The sequence below is a fragment of the Falco peregrinus genome, chromosome 6 (genome assembly GCF_023634155.1).
Source record: "Falco peregrinus isolate bFalPer1 chromosome 6, bFalPer1.pri, whole genome shotgun sequence".
NCBI lineage: Eukaryota > Metazoa > Chordata > Aves > Falconiformes > Falconidae > Falco > Falco peregrinus.
This window is the reverse complement of record NC_073726.1, coordinates 65,882,269-65,899,686: the sequence shown is the minus strand read 5'-3', so window position 1 is coordinate 65,899,686 and position 17,418 is coordinate 65,882,269. Positions and strand designations below refer to the sequence as shown.

The following is a 17,418-nucleotide window of genomic DNA, read 5'->3' as shown; positions in this document are numbered from 1 at the left end:
TGTGAATGAATATGATGCACAGTACTGTAGCTAACCCTTGGAGAGTGCACTTCACAGACTATACACTTTGCTACGGATGTGCAGAGAGATGCGCAACAGTTGAACTAAGTTGGATGTGTCTCATTCTATCTCAAATACAAAACATTTTTCAGTGCATCAATTTGCTACTCCGTTACCTGAGCTACCTTACAAGTACTGTTAAATCGGACCACAAGTCTTGACCATAAACTATGAAAAACCTATTGGAAACACATTAATGTAACTCCACGAAACCACTCCTGCTCCTTGGATTTCTGGGCAGATGGAGATTAACAAGTCAGAAGCCACTTGTTGTCTGGATTTCAGCTGTTGCAGAAATTATCTTTTTGCAATGTACAGTACTCTCATCTGAAAAAGAGACAATCTGTCTCCCCCTTATGGGCTAGTCCATACAAGCGTAGTCCATACATGGTAGGAATTGTTCATAACTGTCTTGCTGCAGTGAAGGTGCTTCTGACTCTGGAATCCAGAGATCCAACTACCTCTCAGCTGCTGACCACAGGATGCTTACGCTCTACCTCTCAGCTGCTGACCACAGGATGCTTACGCTCAGAAATACCAGAGAGGCAGCTTCTGGAACATGTTCCTAAGTGATCAGATTGTTGTATTGATAGAATATTCCTAGGGTTTCATTTTGCCCAGACTTCTTTCTCAGCCAAGCATACACTGGAACAAGGGTTGTGGTTAGTGTCACATGAGTGAGCACAGGGGCAAGCAAGGGCAAAAGAAAATTATTAGCCATCCTCACAAAGCAAGTCAGCCACAACAATCAAGCCTCAGACACATGCAATCACAAACCAAGGCTCCTCCCGGTGGTCCTTGCCCACAGGCCTCTCTGTTGACCACACAGGAGGAGGATAATGCCGCACCATGGAGGTGCCTCATTCACACCCAATGCACCGAATAGTTTGAGGCCAGGCTCTCACTATGGTGAAGATGACCCACGTTGGGGACTGAAGTCTCTTGCACTTGTTTAAATCAATTCAGTTTTCTAAATAAAAATAGCTTGTTTAAAAAGAGCTGCTCTTGGCACACACGAGGAAGCCTCAATCATGCAAACAGCAGGGACGGATGCTGATCAGTCTCACTTGGCTGCAGTATTTTATAACTGGTTGATGGGGCTGGGTTACCTTGGAGTCCGTCTTTCTCAGAGAGGCTCCCGCATCCACCAGGAGCTGGCAGACAGTGCGATGGCGCTGGCAGGCTGCCTTATGTAATGCTGTCTCACCCCTAGACCAAAGTACAGAAACCAGCAGTGAGACACATCACACCAATGTACATTTACAAAGTACGAGGTGCAGAGGACAGAGAGAGAAGGATGCTGCATTTCTGCGAGGTTCCCTCTTGCTGGCAGAGATAGACTTGTGCACTCTCTCCCTTAGCATCTACATCCTTTGACTCAGTAGGAAAGCCTGCAATGCACAAATAGCTTCTGAGGGGCGGGAAAGAAACATGCACAGGGTTTATGTATTCAAAGGACTGAATGTCACATTCCCACCCAACCACCAGTTCTACTAACTGCTGCAAACTGGCCAAGTTATTTCACAGCAGACAGAACAGTAACAGTGTTTATTTCCTCTTGCAATTTCTTTCCTCAACCTCATTCTTGGATGCATCCTAGAAATATTTTGCCCATGAAAGCCATGACTGGTGCACTTGCTGCCCTTGTTCTGATATGCTGCTCTCTTGGATGTGTAAGAGCAAGAGCAGTGTGTTTGTCTTCCATTGCTGGACCGGTGAGCCACCGAGGAACCTTTTCAAAAGAGAAAGCTGTGTAGTGGGAGCAGATTTATTGCAAAGCTCTTCACTCAGACTGGGGCTATGCGTAACAGGGTTCTGAGACGGACTGGAGTACTGAGGTTAAAGAAATCTATCTAGATTTGCCTAGGAAGAGGAGGAACGTAGGCTTTGAGTGGGTTGAAAAGAGGTTCTTAATACTAGTGTCCAACAAATAGGGCCATTACCTCACCTCCAAAATAATAAATGACAAGAAATATGTGCAGTAGGACAACTGTTGCACCTACCTACCCAGGAAGTGAGAGTGCATAAAGGGATTTCAGCCTCAGTGCATGACAGGGCAAGCTGAAATATGAATAGGCAACCTTGTAACGGAACCTGCCTCAACTGCATAAGAACTAGATTCAGAATGGCATACTAGCTCATTTCCCCCTAAGGATCAAAAGACAAATTCATGCTGCCAGTTACAGCTTGAACCTTCCCTTTTCAAGGGTTAGTGGTGGAGAGACCTTTGTAAAGTGAACCCCTCATAGCCATGTTCACCTCCACTTTATTTCAGTGGCTGTGCTAGGCTACTGGATGAAAAGAAAACAGCAGTCTATCCAAACTCCATCGCTCCTGGACTGAACACAAGCACCTTGTGCAAACCCTTGCTGGTGTTGCCCGTTAGCAGAGGAGGGCACTGTGGGGTGAGGAATGGTAGGTTTAACCTCTATGAAAAAGGTGACTTTTGCTTCCCAGATATATTCCATACACTTTCCAGGATTATTCATGCGTCCCTTACATATTCTTTGTAACACCTTCATTACACAACAAGGCATAGAGCAGTTGGGAATTGGAAAAGTCTTTTTTAATTAATAACAACCAAGGTGATCTAGGTTCTAACAACTTAAGAGAAATCTTCAGCTGCACAGGTTGCGGCCACGCGGGACAGCTAAGGCACAGTACCCTAGACCAATCAAGGAAGGACTGAAGAAAAGGTATAGAGCAAGAAAAGTAATTTGCTGACTTCTAGAATTTACTCTTCAGGTTGGTCCGTCAGTAAGCAGATACCAGAAACGCTGAAGCACAATGCAGGACTTGTATTCCTCTAGAAAGATTAAGGAGGCGTGGGAAGCAATAGAGAGGTAGCCCTTTACGGAATTCAAGAAACATTTGGTTTAGGCCAGAAAGCCCACGTATGAGGTGGTGGTTGTTTGGGTTTAGGGGGACTTTTTTTTGCTTGTTTGTTTTTGAGAAGCTGCACCATTATACAAGCTTTTTATTTGAAAGTTTGCACTTGAAAAACAAGAGAAATCTGCTAGGCTAATGCACATAATGCAAAGGGCAGGGTAGGTTGTACTTACGTTTCACTGTCTGTCATGTCCAGTAATTCAGATGGACCTGCAAAAGACATTCAGGTATGTCATATAGCACTTGTCTGCATGACTAGAAGAGTACCACTACTAGGAGAAGATTCCTGGTGAGAATATGTAAAAGAAGCCAACTGAAAGCTCAATTTGCACAAATATGCCAAACTTCAATGTAATATTTGCTTGTGCAAGCCCTTGCACTTGCAAAATTCTGAATGCACAGTCACTGCTGGAGTGTCAGCACGAGGGAGTAGCAGCCTCTAAATTATACTGGGAATGAATATTCATGGAGTTTATTTTCTCACTCTTCACCTTGCTCAATTAAGTGGTTCACATAAATACAGTGCATTGAAAATGCTGATATACTGGAAACCCTTATATATTGCAAGTTAAAATATATTGTTAGTACTAGAGGGAAAATGTCATTAGGAAGTTGAAATTAGCCAAATTCTGTCCTGAATGACATCCCTGTGTTACTCCATTTAATAGCTTTATACAGAATGTAGATCAGGGTGGAATATTCCCAGCAGTCTTTATATTGATATGCAAATCCTGTACTCTACTGGTTAGCAATGATCAGGAAAGTAAGATTAAGACAAACAGAAAAGATTTTTGTTAAGTGGGATAAAATAATGCATTTATGCTAATGTTCTTTTGTTCTTGATATTCAATACAGGCAGATGTTTATAGCAGCAAATTCCATCACTGAACTGAATTACAGTGATACGGAAAGGCTAGGATCCGGATAGCATTTGAAACAAGAAAAACCTTTCCCTTTGCAGTCTGTCTTATTATTCTTCTCTCCACTGCTCTGGAGTGTAGTGCCAGATGGTATAGGGCAGTTAGCAAGAGGAACAGTGAAACTTTACAGGAATTTTCCTTCCTGTGCATGAATATTTCTCTTCAGCACACTTTGACTTTGAAATTCAAGAGTCCTCAAGAGCTTACAGCAAATCTCACCTGAAACTGAGGAATTTCACACTACCTGTTTACAAAGGCCTCCACACAACCTCTCTACACTTCTTTCACTCGGAGTGTGTGTCAAAATGGATCAGAGCAGCCTGTCCTCCCTCACTGCTTTTACAACATACACATGCAGTATCATAGGGGGCAACAAGCTCCCTCAGCTCCTGGACCTGCAGGTAGCTCCTTTACTTCATCTTCTGTCATCATGAGAAAGAGGTGGTCAAAAAGTAGCATGCTTAGTCCCTGGTGCACAGGGCATTGCACACCTACCATAACATTTCTCCAAACTCATTAGCCACTGTCAACTTTTAATGGACAGTACCCTGGCTCTGCTGCCACACATCCTCACCTCCACACTTGGCATTTACCTCTTCACTCCTCCCTAACAAAAAGAAGAATCACTCACGACCCCTGAGCTCCCCTAAGCATGAAGGAGGGTACAGGTGGCTAAGTGGGGCCCCTTGTTCAGAGGAAACATAGTTAAATCCTGAAAAATTAAAAATAAAAATAATAACCCACAGATGAAGAAAAAGACTTGTTTCCATCTCCTAGGAGAAAATCATGTTCTCTCAAAATCAGAGGCAATTCCCCATGGCTTGCTGCAATGCCACGTCCCAGTGATAGGTAACCAGGAATGGCCTGCAGTGTGTTAGAAAAAATACAGCCAGGTAAACTTTTATTTCTGTTCATGGATGGGACAAGGAAGGTTCTGATGCAAAGGTGGAACAGGTGACTGGGCTGGCTGCATTGGACATAGAGTTACTTGCCCTGGTAAGTGGGAAAAGGCGTCAAAACATTAGGATGGAGCAAAGTTAGAGAATATGACCTGAGAGGGAGGAGATGCTGGGGCAGAGAGGGTCTGGAGGGATAGGAAGCCAAGGGTGAAGGAAAGCTCCTCTTCCTGCTCTGGAGCAGGAAGAAATAGCAAGGGTAGGACAGAGGAGCTGAAGACTGAGAGGGTAGCTTGTGAGTACAAACCTGAGGAGGTGCCAGGTACATCCTGCCTATGTGCGAAAGGTGCTCTCCTGGATACTGTCCAAAATAAAGCATTTCACGGGAGTCCTCCGACTCCATCCCAGTCATACATAAGGGCCACACTGGGGTTCACTGACTAGCAGCACAACATGGTACCAGGATTCATTTGTTTCATTCTTTCTGGCCTGTCTCTGAAGCTGTAATGTCCCAACGCACACACAGCCTGAGCTGTGCCCTTTACTTCTTTATTTTATTTTCAGTTGTGCTTCTCTTAAACCATCTCACGCCCTCCTCCTAATTCCTTTTCCCCTCTTTTTTGGACCTCATTTTTACATCAGTCTCCCTGGCGCTGCCAACCGACCATTCCAAATCCCCCTCTGCCCCAGGACAAAAGCTGCACAGATGTGGGAAGGGCTGGCACTGGGAAAGCTAACGGCACTGTCATCCTGACCCAGCGGGGAGGCGGCTGTTTTACTCTGGGACAAGAGGCAGAGAAAGAAAAGGGGACCAAGGCGCAGAGAGAGAGAGGGCAAAATAACCCAATAGAAATCCGGAAGGGAAATGCATGAGTGAGATTTCTATCAAGGAAAACAGCAGGAGGGGAAATAAAAACAAAAGATAGAAATGGGGGGGGGGGGGGCGGAGAGAGAAAAGAGAGAGAGACTGGGGCGAGGGGTGGGGGGGAGGCTAAAGAACGGCAGGATGGGGATGAGGGGGGAGAAGTTTGCATGAAAGGAGCTGAAAAGCATGACACACTGAGGGGAAGCCCAGCTGAGATCACTCTCTTCCCTTAACATCTCCGATAGACTGTCTGTGTAGAATTACTAACATTTTTCCTTCTCTTCTTCTGCCCCCTTTCACTCTGCCAAAGCCCCTTTCCAGTTTTTCAGGAGGCAAAGCAGCCTGTGCTGGGGGTGGGAGGAGGGAAGGGAAGGAGACGCTCCCAACCAGCTGCCCTTTAGCTGAGCTCACTACAACATAAGAGAGAGACTAAATGACCATATTTTAGAGGCATTTCCAAAATATACAGCACCATGCAGTCTGAAAGCCTCTGGGCCCACAGCACACCCTGCCCTCTCCAATGGATGTGGTTACACCTACCCACAGGAGACCCACAGCTATTAACCCCTGCCAGTCCCTGGTCCTGTCAGTCCTTCACAGAACTGGGGGAAAAAAGGTATTTACTTTAAGCAGTAATGCTGGACATTATCAGCATTTCTGAGTGCTTACTTATCAAAACCCTCTTTGTTTAATAACTTGACTGAGGTTGTTATCTGAGGGACAAAACTGGATTTGGTTCCTTTACCTTCAAAGGGGGAGTATTTTTAAAATAATATTAATCTGCAAATTCAGAACTATTTCAAGCCTTTCCACAACCCCACACTCCTCATTTTCACCTGACGTGAAGATTAACTGTGTCTGGTTTTTACTGCTGGTGACTTTTACCTCAGAATTTCCGCTGTAACATAGAGGTTAGCTGGGTTATGGGAGCACACCTTTCATCGTAACTGTCTCTCAGCTATGTTGACCTAATATTTGTTAGACATACAAATTAAAATAGACTATTTTATAACTTGTGCCTTCCAGGAAAACTAAGCTGTTTTCTGCTTAGGCCCCTCACAAACATCCACTAACCTAAAACATTCTGCAAATCTAGACACACAAGCAAATGTCAGGCAAACTCACTCTCCTTCAGTGTTGCCTTCTGATGACTATTCCAACTTTGTCCATGACACACATCTCTGTCATGGCAAAATTCACCTTCCAAAAGCCTTCTTTGGAACTCCTGAATCTTGTCAGGATGCAGATCCAAACTCACCAATGGCTTTTCACTGTTGACTTTGCAGTGTTAAAAGTAATGAAAGCATCATCTTTCTTAGCAGAGGATGCTATCTAATGGAGCAAGGACGCTGAGGGTTGAGGTCACAGAAATGTTCAGGATGGGATGCTCTACTGACTGCCTGTTCCCTTAGAAGTTCCCACCACAAACTCATAAGGCAACTGTAAATATCTTTCCTCTCTTCTGTTTAAAATTAAAATACCCTAGATGAATTACAGAATTCTTGCTTGTCATTTGAGCATCTAGAGAAGAGGGGAAGACAAGGAGAAGGCAAACAGAATGTTTTATATAACAGTTATAAATTATAAATTGTCACAACTGCCAGATAAAGACTCCAAGCCAAGTTTGATTCCAAACACAGATGATGATTTAGGAGGTCTTTTTTCAGCGGAGCTTCTTAAGCTTTCCTTAATTCTGTTTGTGTTAAGCGAGTAAACAGTTAAGTCTTTTCTAATGTGTATGCATTAGGGTGTGAGACAGTTGCTGACTACAGCAATAAACAGATGTTGTTCTGATACCTACTGAGTTTGGCCCTCAGTTTCTAGCTAAGTGTTTCTTAGCCCGGCTACAGACACATGTTAAAAGGTGAACCTCCTACTAGAAGGAAAAGACCCCTGATTTGGGAAGGCAGCCTGGAACAACAGATAAGTCTGTGTATCTGCCCTTCCTGCACAGGGGACAAACTGTTTTTCAGCAACAGCAGCCAACACAACTGTTCCTGCAGCAGTAAGCAGCTGTTATCCTGATACCTCCTACATCGGTGCTTCAGCTGCTATTCCAGGCTTGTGCTAGTCCACTGCTAAGTATCTGGCGATACTGCACAGCAGTCTCTTGGCGTGACTCAACTCTGCTTTTTCTAATTTAAGAAGCGTTATTTTCCTCCCCTTACCATCTGAAATCATTCTCATCAAGATCACAGAATAGCCTCCCATATTAATGTACCCTGATGGCATGAAGCCATCTCCACAAAGGACAGCCTCAGCATCACTACATTTCCCACTGCTTCATAATCCCAGTGCTATGGGCCCCACTCCTATATCACATTTGATTCACCCCACTATTTTCAAACTAGGCAGTTAAAATTCCTTGTACAGTGGTTTGTGCCTTGTCTTGTTTTTCTGTTGTTACTGTTTTTTAAAGATATTCAGAAGATTTTCCCTGTGTGATTAATAATACATTTTCTATGCTGTATGCTGGAGGGTATTTTACAGTGGAACTCTTATTAATATTAACTATCTCCAGACATGTACGGGAAGGAGACAAACTACAGAGGAAGTGTGCCTGGGCAGAGGTAATTGCCAGAGCAGGAGTAAGACACTTTTTTTATCAAGGGTGGATATCAGCAGAGGTGAGAAGCTAGATACAGGGAAAGCCTCAGCTATTAGTAGCATTGGATTGGGTCTTATACCATAATTAATGTTGAAAAGGTGCCAGATGCCAGAGAAGCAACTGAAAAAGAAGGACATAGTGATGATGATGATGATGATGATGATGATCATTCAGCAAGAGAGCTCATTTGTGACTGAGAAATGCCCAGAGTAGAAATGAGTTTCATTAATTGCTTGGTGGGAGAAGAGAGGAGGCCTCTATTAGAGCATTGTCCTATGTACTCCCTGATCCCCAGAGAATGTTAAAGAAACAATGCATTTGGAGAAGCCCAGAGGACATATGTCTGGAAAGCTGCAAAAGCTTTCTGCCATCCTTAGGGACAAAGCCGGGAGAGAGGAACTGAGCTGACATTTGCTCAACCTTCTGGTTTGTCTTCGTCTAACAGTCCGTAATCCCTCACATTTCTCCATTTACTTCAAAAATTCCCATGGCTTCCCTCCTCATATCCTTACCAGCTTAGATGATCTCATTTTAAATCTTCATCAAAGTAACAGTAACTGGGTCAGACTGTGACTAACTTAAGGTATAGGTGTATAAGAAAAATCCTAGAGAGGCAGCCATGACAGTGAATTGGCACAGGTCACGTGCAGTATAAGAAGACACCAGAGGCAGTAAGAAAATTAAGTGAAATTATGCCTGTCTACAGAATTCAGAGGCAGGTATATGCACTCTGACTAATAAGATAATCCAGAGCAGCGAAATAGGAGGTAGTTAGCACTGGTAAGACTTCTTACGACTAGTGAGAAAACTAGCCAATATTTGGATAAAAGGTCAACTGCACTTAGCTATCCATATGTAGTTTTCTATACATAAAAGAGTAAAAGAGCAATTCAGCCCCCCTCAGTGAGATATTTGGGGCACAGTTCAGTTGCCCACACACAGATATATTGTGCCATTTGATATGCCTATGGGCAAAACTTGGGATGCATTTGGAATGACAGGGATGCCTGCTTGGGCTTCAGCTGCCAGTCCAGCATGGGTCCCTTGCAGGCCTTGTATGTTATCTTGTAGACCCATGCAGACGTCCCATCAGCTGAATCACTTGCTGGGCTCCAATGACTACCTTGACTAGGGTCTCCTAGAGCTAATCATGCTAGAAGTCTGCTGCTATTAAAAATGCCCTCCTCTCGCTTCCACTGCGAGAGGACAAGTCTCCTGTAGTACCTCTGTCATACATGACCAAATGAACTGAGTCATAGATCTCTATTGACAGTACAGGAACTCACACCCATAGATTGACACCCGTATGTAAAGACTTAAGCTTAGGAGTCAAGCTCGAGCTAAATCTCCCCCCGCCCCCCCCCCCCCCCCCCCGAACACAAATGTTAACAAATGGATTATTGCTTCTTCCTTTCCTAAGAGTTGCACTTTCTTCCTCTCCCTGCACAATTTCTGCAGTAACTTTTGAGCATTAGCTAACACTTACTCCAACTGCCAGAGGCAGCCCCTGTGTCTAGTGCTAACACTGCTGCTGAAACAAAGCTGATTTTGACATCCAGAAGTCAGAATAGCCATTGATATTCTGAAGAGGGATCAGAGAAGAGTTACAAGAATGTTTAAAGGACTAGAAAACATTTCCTAGGGTGCAGAAGGCTGATGACTGGGACTTCAGCTCTGCATGTAAAGCAGTGACAATATTACCATGCCACTTTCCAGCAACCAGTGAACAAGATTACAGTAGTTCAACAGGCAGAAACTCCTAAATGTGACTGCCTCAAATGTACATACACACACAAATTGCTGCATAGCCTGTGTAAGCATGCCTGCAATCCTGTTACTGACAAAGATAAAAAGAGTTGAAAGGAAAAAAGGGAAATAGCATGATCACAGCCTATAAATATAAATATAAAATGAAGACCATAACATTTTGTTATCGAGTGGTCTTGAATCTAACAGAGAGATAATATTGGAAGGAAGGCTAGGCAAATCCAGTCTAGAAATAAATGCAGGGATTCCTAACTAGTGTGTTACTATATACTAAAACAATACCAATGGTTGGATGGGTTCTCCATCACTGTAAAGTTGTAATGGAGATTAGATGCTTTCTACAACATATGTTCTGATTGAAAAACAAATTAGTTCAGAGGATTCCTATGCCAGAGGTTCTAACTAGAGCATCACGCTGTTTCTTCACAGCCCCCATCTGATGCAACTGTGAAAACACCCATCCACCTCAAAAGCTGTCTTTATTTTGGTTTCCACACTTTCCCTTTACATGGAGCCATCACTGCCATTACTGCCATGTTCCTACATCCTGCTCACACATGCTGCAGGTGGACATTTTGCTGAGGGTGACCACAGGTAAGTGAGGGCACTTCCAGCTGCACAGTGTGGTTTTACCTGACTGACACTTGGCTGGCATACAGCTGTCCACAGATGTACCCACTGTGACTCACCATGCTCCAGGATGTATTTCACAATCTCACTGTGCCCAGTCTTGGCAGCATGGTGCAACAAGGAGCAGTGATCAGGTCCTTGGATTAACAAATTGGCTCCTTTTTTACAGCATTCTATGAACTGAAAAAAAAACAACACATGGAAAGATAAGATGGGAGGAGCAGAAAAACAAATATGCAGGTAAATTATTTACTGATTTTCATAGGAGGTCAACACAAAAATGGAATAAAATAAAAATAAATACTACTTTAAAGTCAACTTTTAGACTCCAATGAAAAATATGCGAAACTAGAAGTATTGACAATTATATGGGTTAAGAAGAGTGGTTTGGATTTCTCAAAAAATGAGACAATGCTACTTTACTGGTGATCAATTATTGTTTGCTAGCCAGGCTTGCAAACAGCTTCTGGTGAAGCTGTTGGTATATTTTGAAATATATCTATTTGACAGAAAATTCTGGTTTCTCTACTGAAAATTCTAATTTTTCCTCAGCACAGAAGACAAACACTTTCTGACCAAACCAGAAAACTCCAGCTCGGAAATACACAGGGAGCTGGGGTTCAGCTGCCCCAGATTCACGTCCTCACTCTCTGCACCCTACCTGGGACTGGTGAAGGAGGAAGCACTATGCAGGGTAAGAATGGGCAAACAGCAACCAGCCAGGTCTCAGAAATGCTGCAAAGTTGAGGCGGGGAGAGAGGGGGGGGGGGGGGGAAAGGATTTTCAGTGCAGATCACTGCAGAAAAGAGGGAGAGGATTGTGACAGTGAGGCATCATTTATGATGCAGTACATCTGAAAAAGGGCACGAAGTTTCTCTGTCAAAGCAAACTCAGGCAAGAAGTTTTCAAGCAGAAGAAAAGGGATGACATTTTTACGACTGCTGGTTGAAGGAATGCTCCCTAGATGCTGCAGCCACAAGCACAGGGGCAGAGGTGTAGAAGGGGCATCTGCAGGCAAAGAGTTGGCCTAACAGTACTGTCATTTTTACAAATGGCTCCAAGCTGGCTTCTCACAGATAAAATTGCAATCATTAATCACAGTCGTCATCCAAATTTGAGGGCATGTTTTCAAACCCTGACTTGGCTACTGAAAAACACTGCCTGAATAACGGTCAGAAATGGAACTCCAGACTTTCAACACAAAGCATTTTTGTATGGGTACCTTTTCCTCCCAAATAACTAACGATACCTACACACCACATATTTTGAGACATCCATCAGACAATAAAACAACAAGCTGAGGTTTGTTCTGCCTGGTCTGGTGGTTGTGTAGGCAGAAGTTAAGAAGGCTCTAGCAACTCTAGGGGCTTGGCCACCAACCTCACTGCCATAAAATATCCTTTACTATGTAAGGTTGTGTCAGAACTACCCTGCTGTTCAGCGTTGCATTTGCCAGTATAGTAATTTCCGTTAGTAACTGACACATTGGTCTGTGCACTGTGCTATGAATCCTGGTCTGAAAGGTGCTGTCTAACACCAGATCCTATTCACTTGAATTTCACACCTCACCTGACTGATGTGTTCCCCTAATATTCAGGGTTTCCTGGAAAGACTGTAAAATGGCACTTGCCAGCAGTCCCTACAGCAGCCTATTTATGTTTTGAGCAGAGGTGTGATAAAATTTACAGTATATCAGACCTGCAAAAAGCTGTGAAAAAGTGGACACTCGGTGCTCTGTACTTACCTTCAGCAGATCACCAGCTATGACTGCCTGTAAAAGTGCTGCAAGACAAATAGAAAACTAATGTTAGGCAGAAAGCATTATGCATATAGCCTCACGGCTGAGAACATAGCTCACAGTACATGCAAGTTAAGACTGACACCTCAGTCCACTTGCATTCTTCATATACTACCAAAATCAATGCGAACCCTGCACTGACACATATTGGAAAGGCAGAAGACTGCCCATGTTGCGTGAAAGGTGTATGGACATCAAGCCAGCATTTTCCAGTGCTGCCCTGGAACTGCATGCTTCTATCTGAATTTTTCCCTTGGGACACTTCAGGGACCTTTCAGCAAGGTTCACAGGGTGGGCCCAAGTCTCCAGCACCTGAGTCATTACTAAAGACATCAATGTCATAAACACAGAGAACCTGAAAGTATCCTCAGAGTTCTCAGCCTTCTTCATACCAATGGTGGAGTGGTGAGACAGCCTCAAATACACTGCAGATGGTTAGGTGGCAGAAGAGAAATTTCTTAATAATTATGTGTATTACAAAAACATTTTGACATGCCAGTGGGCAGCAAGTTCCCCAGGTTTGACAGGCAGAGTCAAACACAGAGCAGGAGGAGGCAGTCCCTGCCTTTTTAGCCTTTGCAGTTTAAATATACACAGAAAGAGAGAAAGAGAGGCAAAGCAAACAAAGGCTCATACCAAGGCAGGACAGAGCTGTGCACAGAGCCAGGAACTGCTCAATACCCACGACTGTCTGCCCCATGCCCATTATAAAGAAGGCAGAAAGGAAGGCAAAAGCCTGGGATTGCCCTGTGTATAGCCTGCATTCAGCTAAAAACACCGTGGTGGCAGGTAACCTCAGTTATGCAGGAAAAGTTGTTACAGATCTACTGCTATGCAGCTATTTCCTCCTTTTATCTTCCTTGTCCTTATCATGATATATGTAGTAAAAACAATTATGAATAATCTTTCTGAGAAAGCACTTACTTGGTTTGCATCTTAGAAAGCATTAAACACCTGTCTCAGTTCATAGTTTTTCAAGAGTGCCTAAGCCCATTTCTATCTTCAAGTCTAGGCAACGCAATCAAGTTAAGCATTTAATCAAGTGCCATCCTTGATAAAGATTCCAAAGGCTCATGTAGGGAGGAACAAGGGGGAAAGAAACCATAGTAAAACCTTGCCTCTAAAAAATAACACACTGGAAACTGAATTCCACGAGGAGCTTGTTACAGCTTCTGAAATGACAACACATCCAAGCTAAACACTGCAGAAGAGGAAAGGTGTGCAAAGGCGACTCAACAAACGTCCCTTTCTTTGAAAACACCTGGGGTTGTGCATGGCTTTCTGGTCTCAGCAATGCCTCATGCCCCAGCCATGCAGCAGTGGGAAAAGCAAAAACCCAGTCCAGCTAAATTCTGTCCTGGGACAGAAGTAGCAGTAATTCATACAACATTGCATTTAGGGCAATTTTACAGTGACCATAAGTTAAACTAAGTCCTGCAAATCCCCCTGACATCTATGGAAGCAAGGGCACACAGATTCGTGGAATGGAAAAAGACAAACGCCAGCAGGTAAGAGTTAGAACTGGAAAAATACATGTACATCTTTTCTTCAGGTTTTATTTTCAGAGGCTTATGTCCTTCATTTGTTTGTGGTTTGTTGGTTTTTTGGGGTTTTTTTTTTCAATAGTTCTAATACTGGCTCAGCACAAATTAATAGCAGAGCAGAATTTTGCCCTTGCGTCATTAATTTTATCTTTTCTTCTTTCACTGGCCTGGTCTCACCACCACATTTACTCTGTGGGCTGCTGCATTGTGGACCTGTATAGGTATTTTGCTCTCCTCACACATGCAAAAATCAAATGAACTGGTGGCGCCAACTCTTCATTGTCTTCTACCAGTATTTTAAGACATGGCTTCCCTTAAGTTACCTCCTAAGATGCAGAGGCACATTTTCTTATGCAAAGCACACTTAAGATTATAGCTCATAAAAGCCTGGAGAGAGATCTAGAAAACTATAAAGTGAAAAGAAAAGCCTAGCAAGCTGTGAGAAATCTTCTACATTGGGTACCCATAACTAGAGGTTGGTCTGGTGATAAGGCTATTAAGTTCTACGACACATTCAACATAATTAGATAGATCTTTTCCTCTCCTTCCTAAGCCTCCAATCCAGCAAAGCATTTAGGCAGGTGCTTAGCTTTGAGCTAATCACATTCTTTTCACCAAGTCTACCTGCACACTTAATTTTAAGTGCTTTTCTAGAGTAGAACATATTGCATAAATGAATACATTACCAATAACAAAACCAGCTGGCATAACAAGCGGATTAGACTACAGTAAAATAATTCAAAAACGGAGAAAAGTTCTTTAAAATAGGGAACACATTTACATAAACATATAAATATTGCGTAGCACACTAACCCCATAAACCCAAACGGGACTGCTGAGCATATTTAGGAGGAGAGTGAAGATGGCAAAAATCACCTGGTTGTTAAAGAGGTGGTAAAACAAGCAAGCAGATGGCACTGACAAGAGAGAGCAGACTGAGAAATTGGACAAAAATGCTGTTAACATGCAATGCCAGGCTAGCTTAAAATTAAAAACATTAAAGTGAGAATGGTTTTATTTCTTCTGAGCAACACTGCACCACTGGTGTAATATATAACATGAATTATGCAACAGTTTTATCATATCATAAAAAACCTTCAGGTCTTAAAGATGCTTCAAAAATTACTTGATTTAATAAATATTTAAATCAAGTCATTATTTTCTCAACTTCTCCTTAGACAAGCATTTGTCATGACTAATAAAAATGTTTTATTACCTTTTTCATTTATTTAGCAAGCAGATTTATTACTGATGAAATGTGACAGCTTGACAAGACTGGAGACTGAAGTCTTCTGTCCATATAATAAGGAAGCACTCAGCCTGCCACGGTGGTGGACTCCTCAGGCTGCCTTCTCAGCAAAGCTCAACCCTCTCTACTGGTATACCCCTGCAGACAGCCCCTGCTCCATCACTGAACTCCCTGCTGGAACTGCCAGCAAATGTGTCAATCACTGCCCAGGCCGATGGATCTTGACAGAAACAATTACCTGCTGGGATATGGACAGCCAGAAATGCAGACTATGTATCTAACAGCCGCTAATCACCAGTTTCCACTGGCTGAATTTTGAGATGTGGTTCTAACTACCCCTGTGGGCCAACTTACAAAAGAAACCTCATTAAAAACCAAACCAAAACAAAAACCACACACACAAAAGAAAAACCCCAACAAACAAACAAACAAAAACCCCACACACTTGACTTATAAATTAAATTTTGAATAGCTACAGGTAGAGAATGCAATAACAGAAAAAATGCCATGTTAAAAGGTTGCTAATTGAATTCTGGTAATGCTGCAAGCTAGTGCAGCTTGAGACACGGGGGAAAACACCCACTAATACACCCACACATGCTAAAACCAATACCTTTCCTGTGGCATGTGTCACTCATCATTTCTATGTTAGTGCCCACTATTTCATATTAATGTCACTGAGTTACAATAAACATTTTTTGTTTCCCAGCCTTGAAATTAACCTACCAAATAACAATTCCTCTCTGGTCCTGCATGTGAAACTAGCAGTTTTAAAACAGAGCTGCAAAACTAGTCATTAAACACTGGGACCCAGATAACAAAGATGTGAGGTATTTGTACCCAGTAACTTCAGAAGCTGCCAGGTGTCTAGGAGGTCTCATAGGGCCACCTGGATGGTCAGAAGAGAAAATAACCCTCTACAGAAGGCAACCTGGCATGCCTGCAGTAGTTCCAGTTGTGCGTTTCCCTCCACAGATTACAGAAGTTCTAGGGACAATTAACTCCCATTTGAAGTACCTAAATTAAGAGCCAAACTAAGACAGTGAGGGGATCCTTCAGAATGGCATGATGCCAGGAGACATGTCTTATCACCTGCGAGAAGGACAACCAAACAAGGACAAAAAGGATGGGGTCCTCCTTTTAAGGGTTTCCAAGGTGTGATACTCCTGAGACCCAGCAATGCTCATGGTCTCAGAAATTTTGGGAAGTCTTTGAATAACATACAGGTGTAGCATGAGAATGCCTCATAAATGTAACAGCTAACAAAGACAGACCCACAACTGCAACACATCAAAAGAAAACAGCAGCAGAGGGGCAGAAGTTGTCACCACCATCTTGGTCACTTCAAAAGCAATGAAAATCCTCAGAAGCATCGCGAGTACAGAAAACCTCAACCAACAACTACACTTTCCCATCTGCCCTGCAGGAAAATTCCTTCCTGATCCCAATGTTGCTGATCATCTTAACACCAAGGACATAAGCAGGGCTCAGCACCAGGCTACTATCATGCCAGAACTTTATTGCTAAAACAGTTTCAGAAAGAACATGGAGAAAAAAAAAATAATCACATAAACCCTTGTAAGTAACATCTCAGGATCACAAGGTTCTTTGTTTAAGGTACATTGAAATGGAAGATATTTAGTAAGTTAGTTAAATAATCATTAGTGAGTCAGTGAGGAGTCAGAGGAGTTGGGTTTCACTGGCAAGAATCTCAAAGAACAGTACCGTTCTGCAGCCTGCCACTGTCAGTGGTACATGAATAATGTGTCTTTTTATAGGAGCAAAAGATATTCATAAACCACAAATATCTTCTAGATTTTACTGGTCAGATTGCACACCTGATCTGACCCTTTCCACGCCATTTTTGCACCCAGTTCTGCTAGACAAATGAAGGCACGGTGAACGCTGATAAAAATGTACAGCTATTTTGAAGTTTTCACCATTTCCAGGCAATTCGTTTGTGAGGGTCTAGGAACTGTCATTGGAGGGAGCAGAATTATTTAAAACTATGTTTTAAAGTATAAGTACCACAAAAGGAGTTGTCACATCCATGATTTAAATACAGCCAATCTGAGATCTATGAACGCAGTGTGAGAGCAAAGTATTATTTGCAATAATATATCTTACCCTGGGTTAAAAAATATAAGGCTAACAATGCATCTGATCAGAGTATGACAACAGTTAAGCACATG

At 42.8% G+C, this 17,418-nt stretch overlaps 1 protein-coding gene across 6 annotated transcripts in view; it reads right to left on the bottom strand.

Annotated features, from left to right (window-relative positions):
* The window catches only part of DGKI (diacylglycerol kinase iota), a 233,888-nt gene that overhangs the window by 11,557 nt on the left and 204,913 nt on the right, over positions 1 to 17,418 (bottom strand). For all 6 annotated transcript variants that reach the window (XM_055808931.1, XM_055808932.1, XM_055808933.1 and 3 more), the window contains 4 exons: positions 12,380 to 12,417; positions 10,695 to 10,815; positions 3,123 to 3,159; positions 1,170 to 1,269 (listed from right to left, as the gene is read on the bottom strand). In XM_055808931.1, coding sequence (XP_055664906.1) covers positions 1,170 to 1,269; positions 3,123 to 3,159; positions 10,695 to 10,815; positions 12,380 to 12,417 — 296 coding nt within the window. The remainder of the gene's footprint in view (positions 1 to 1,169; positions 1,270 to 3,122; positions 3,160 to 10,694; positions 10,816 to 12,379; positions 12,418 to 17,418) is intronic.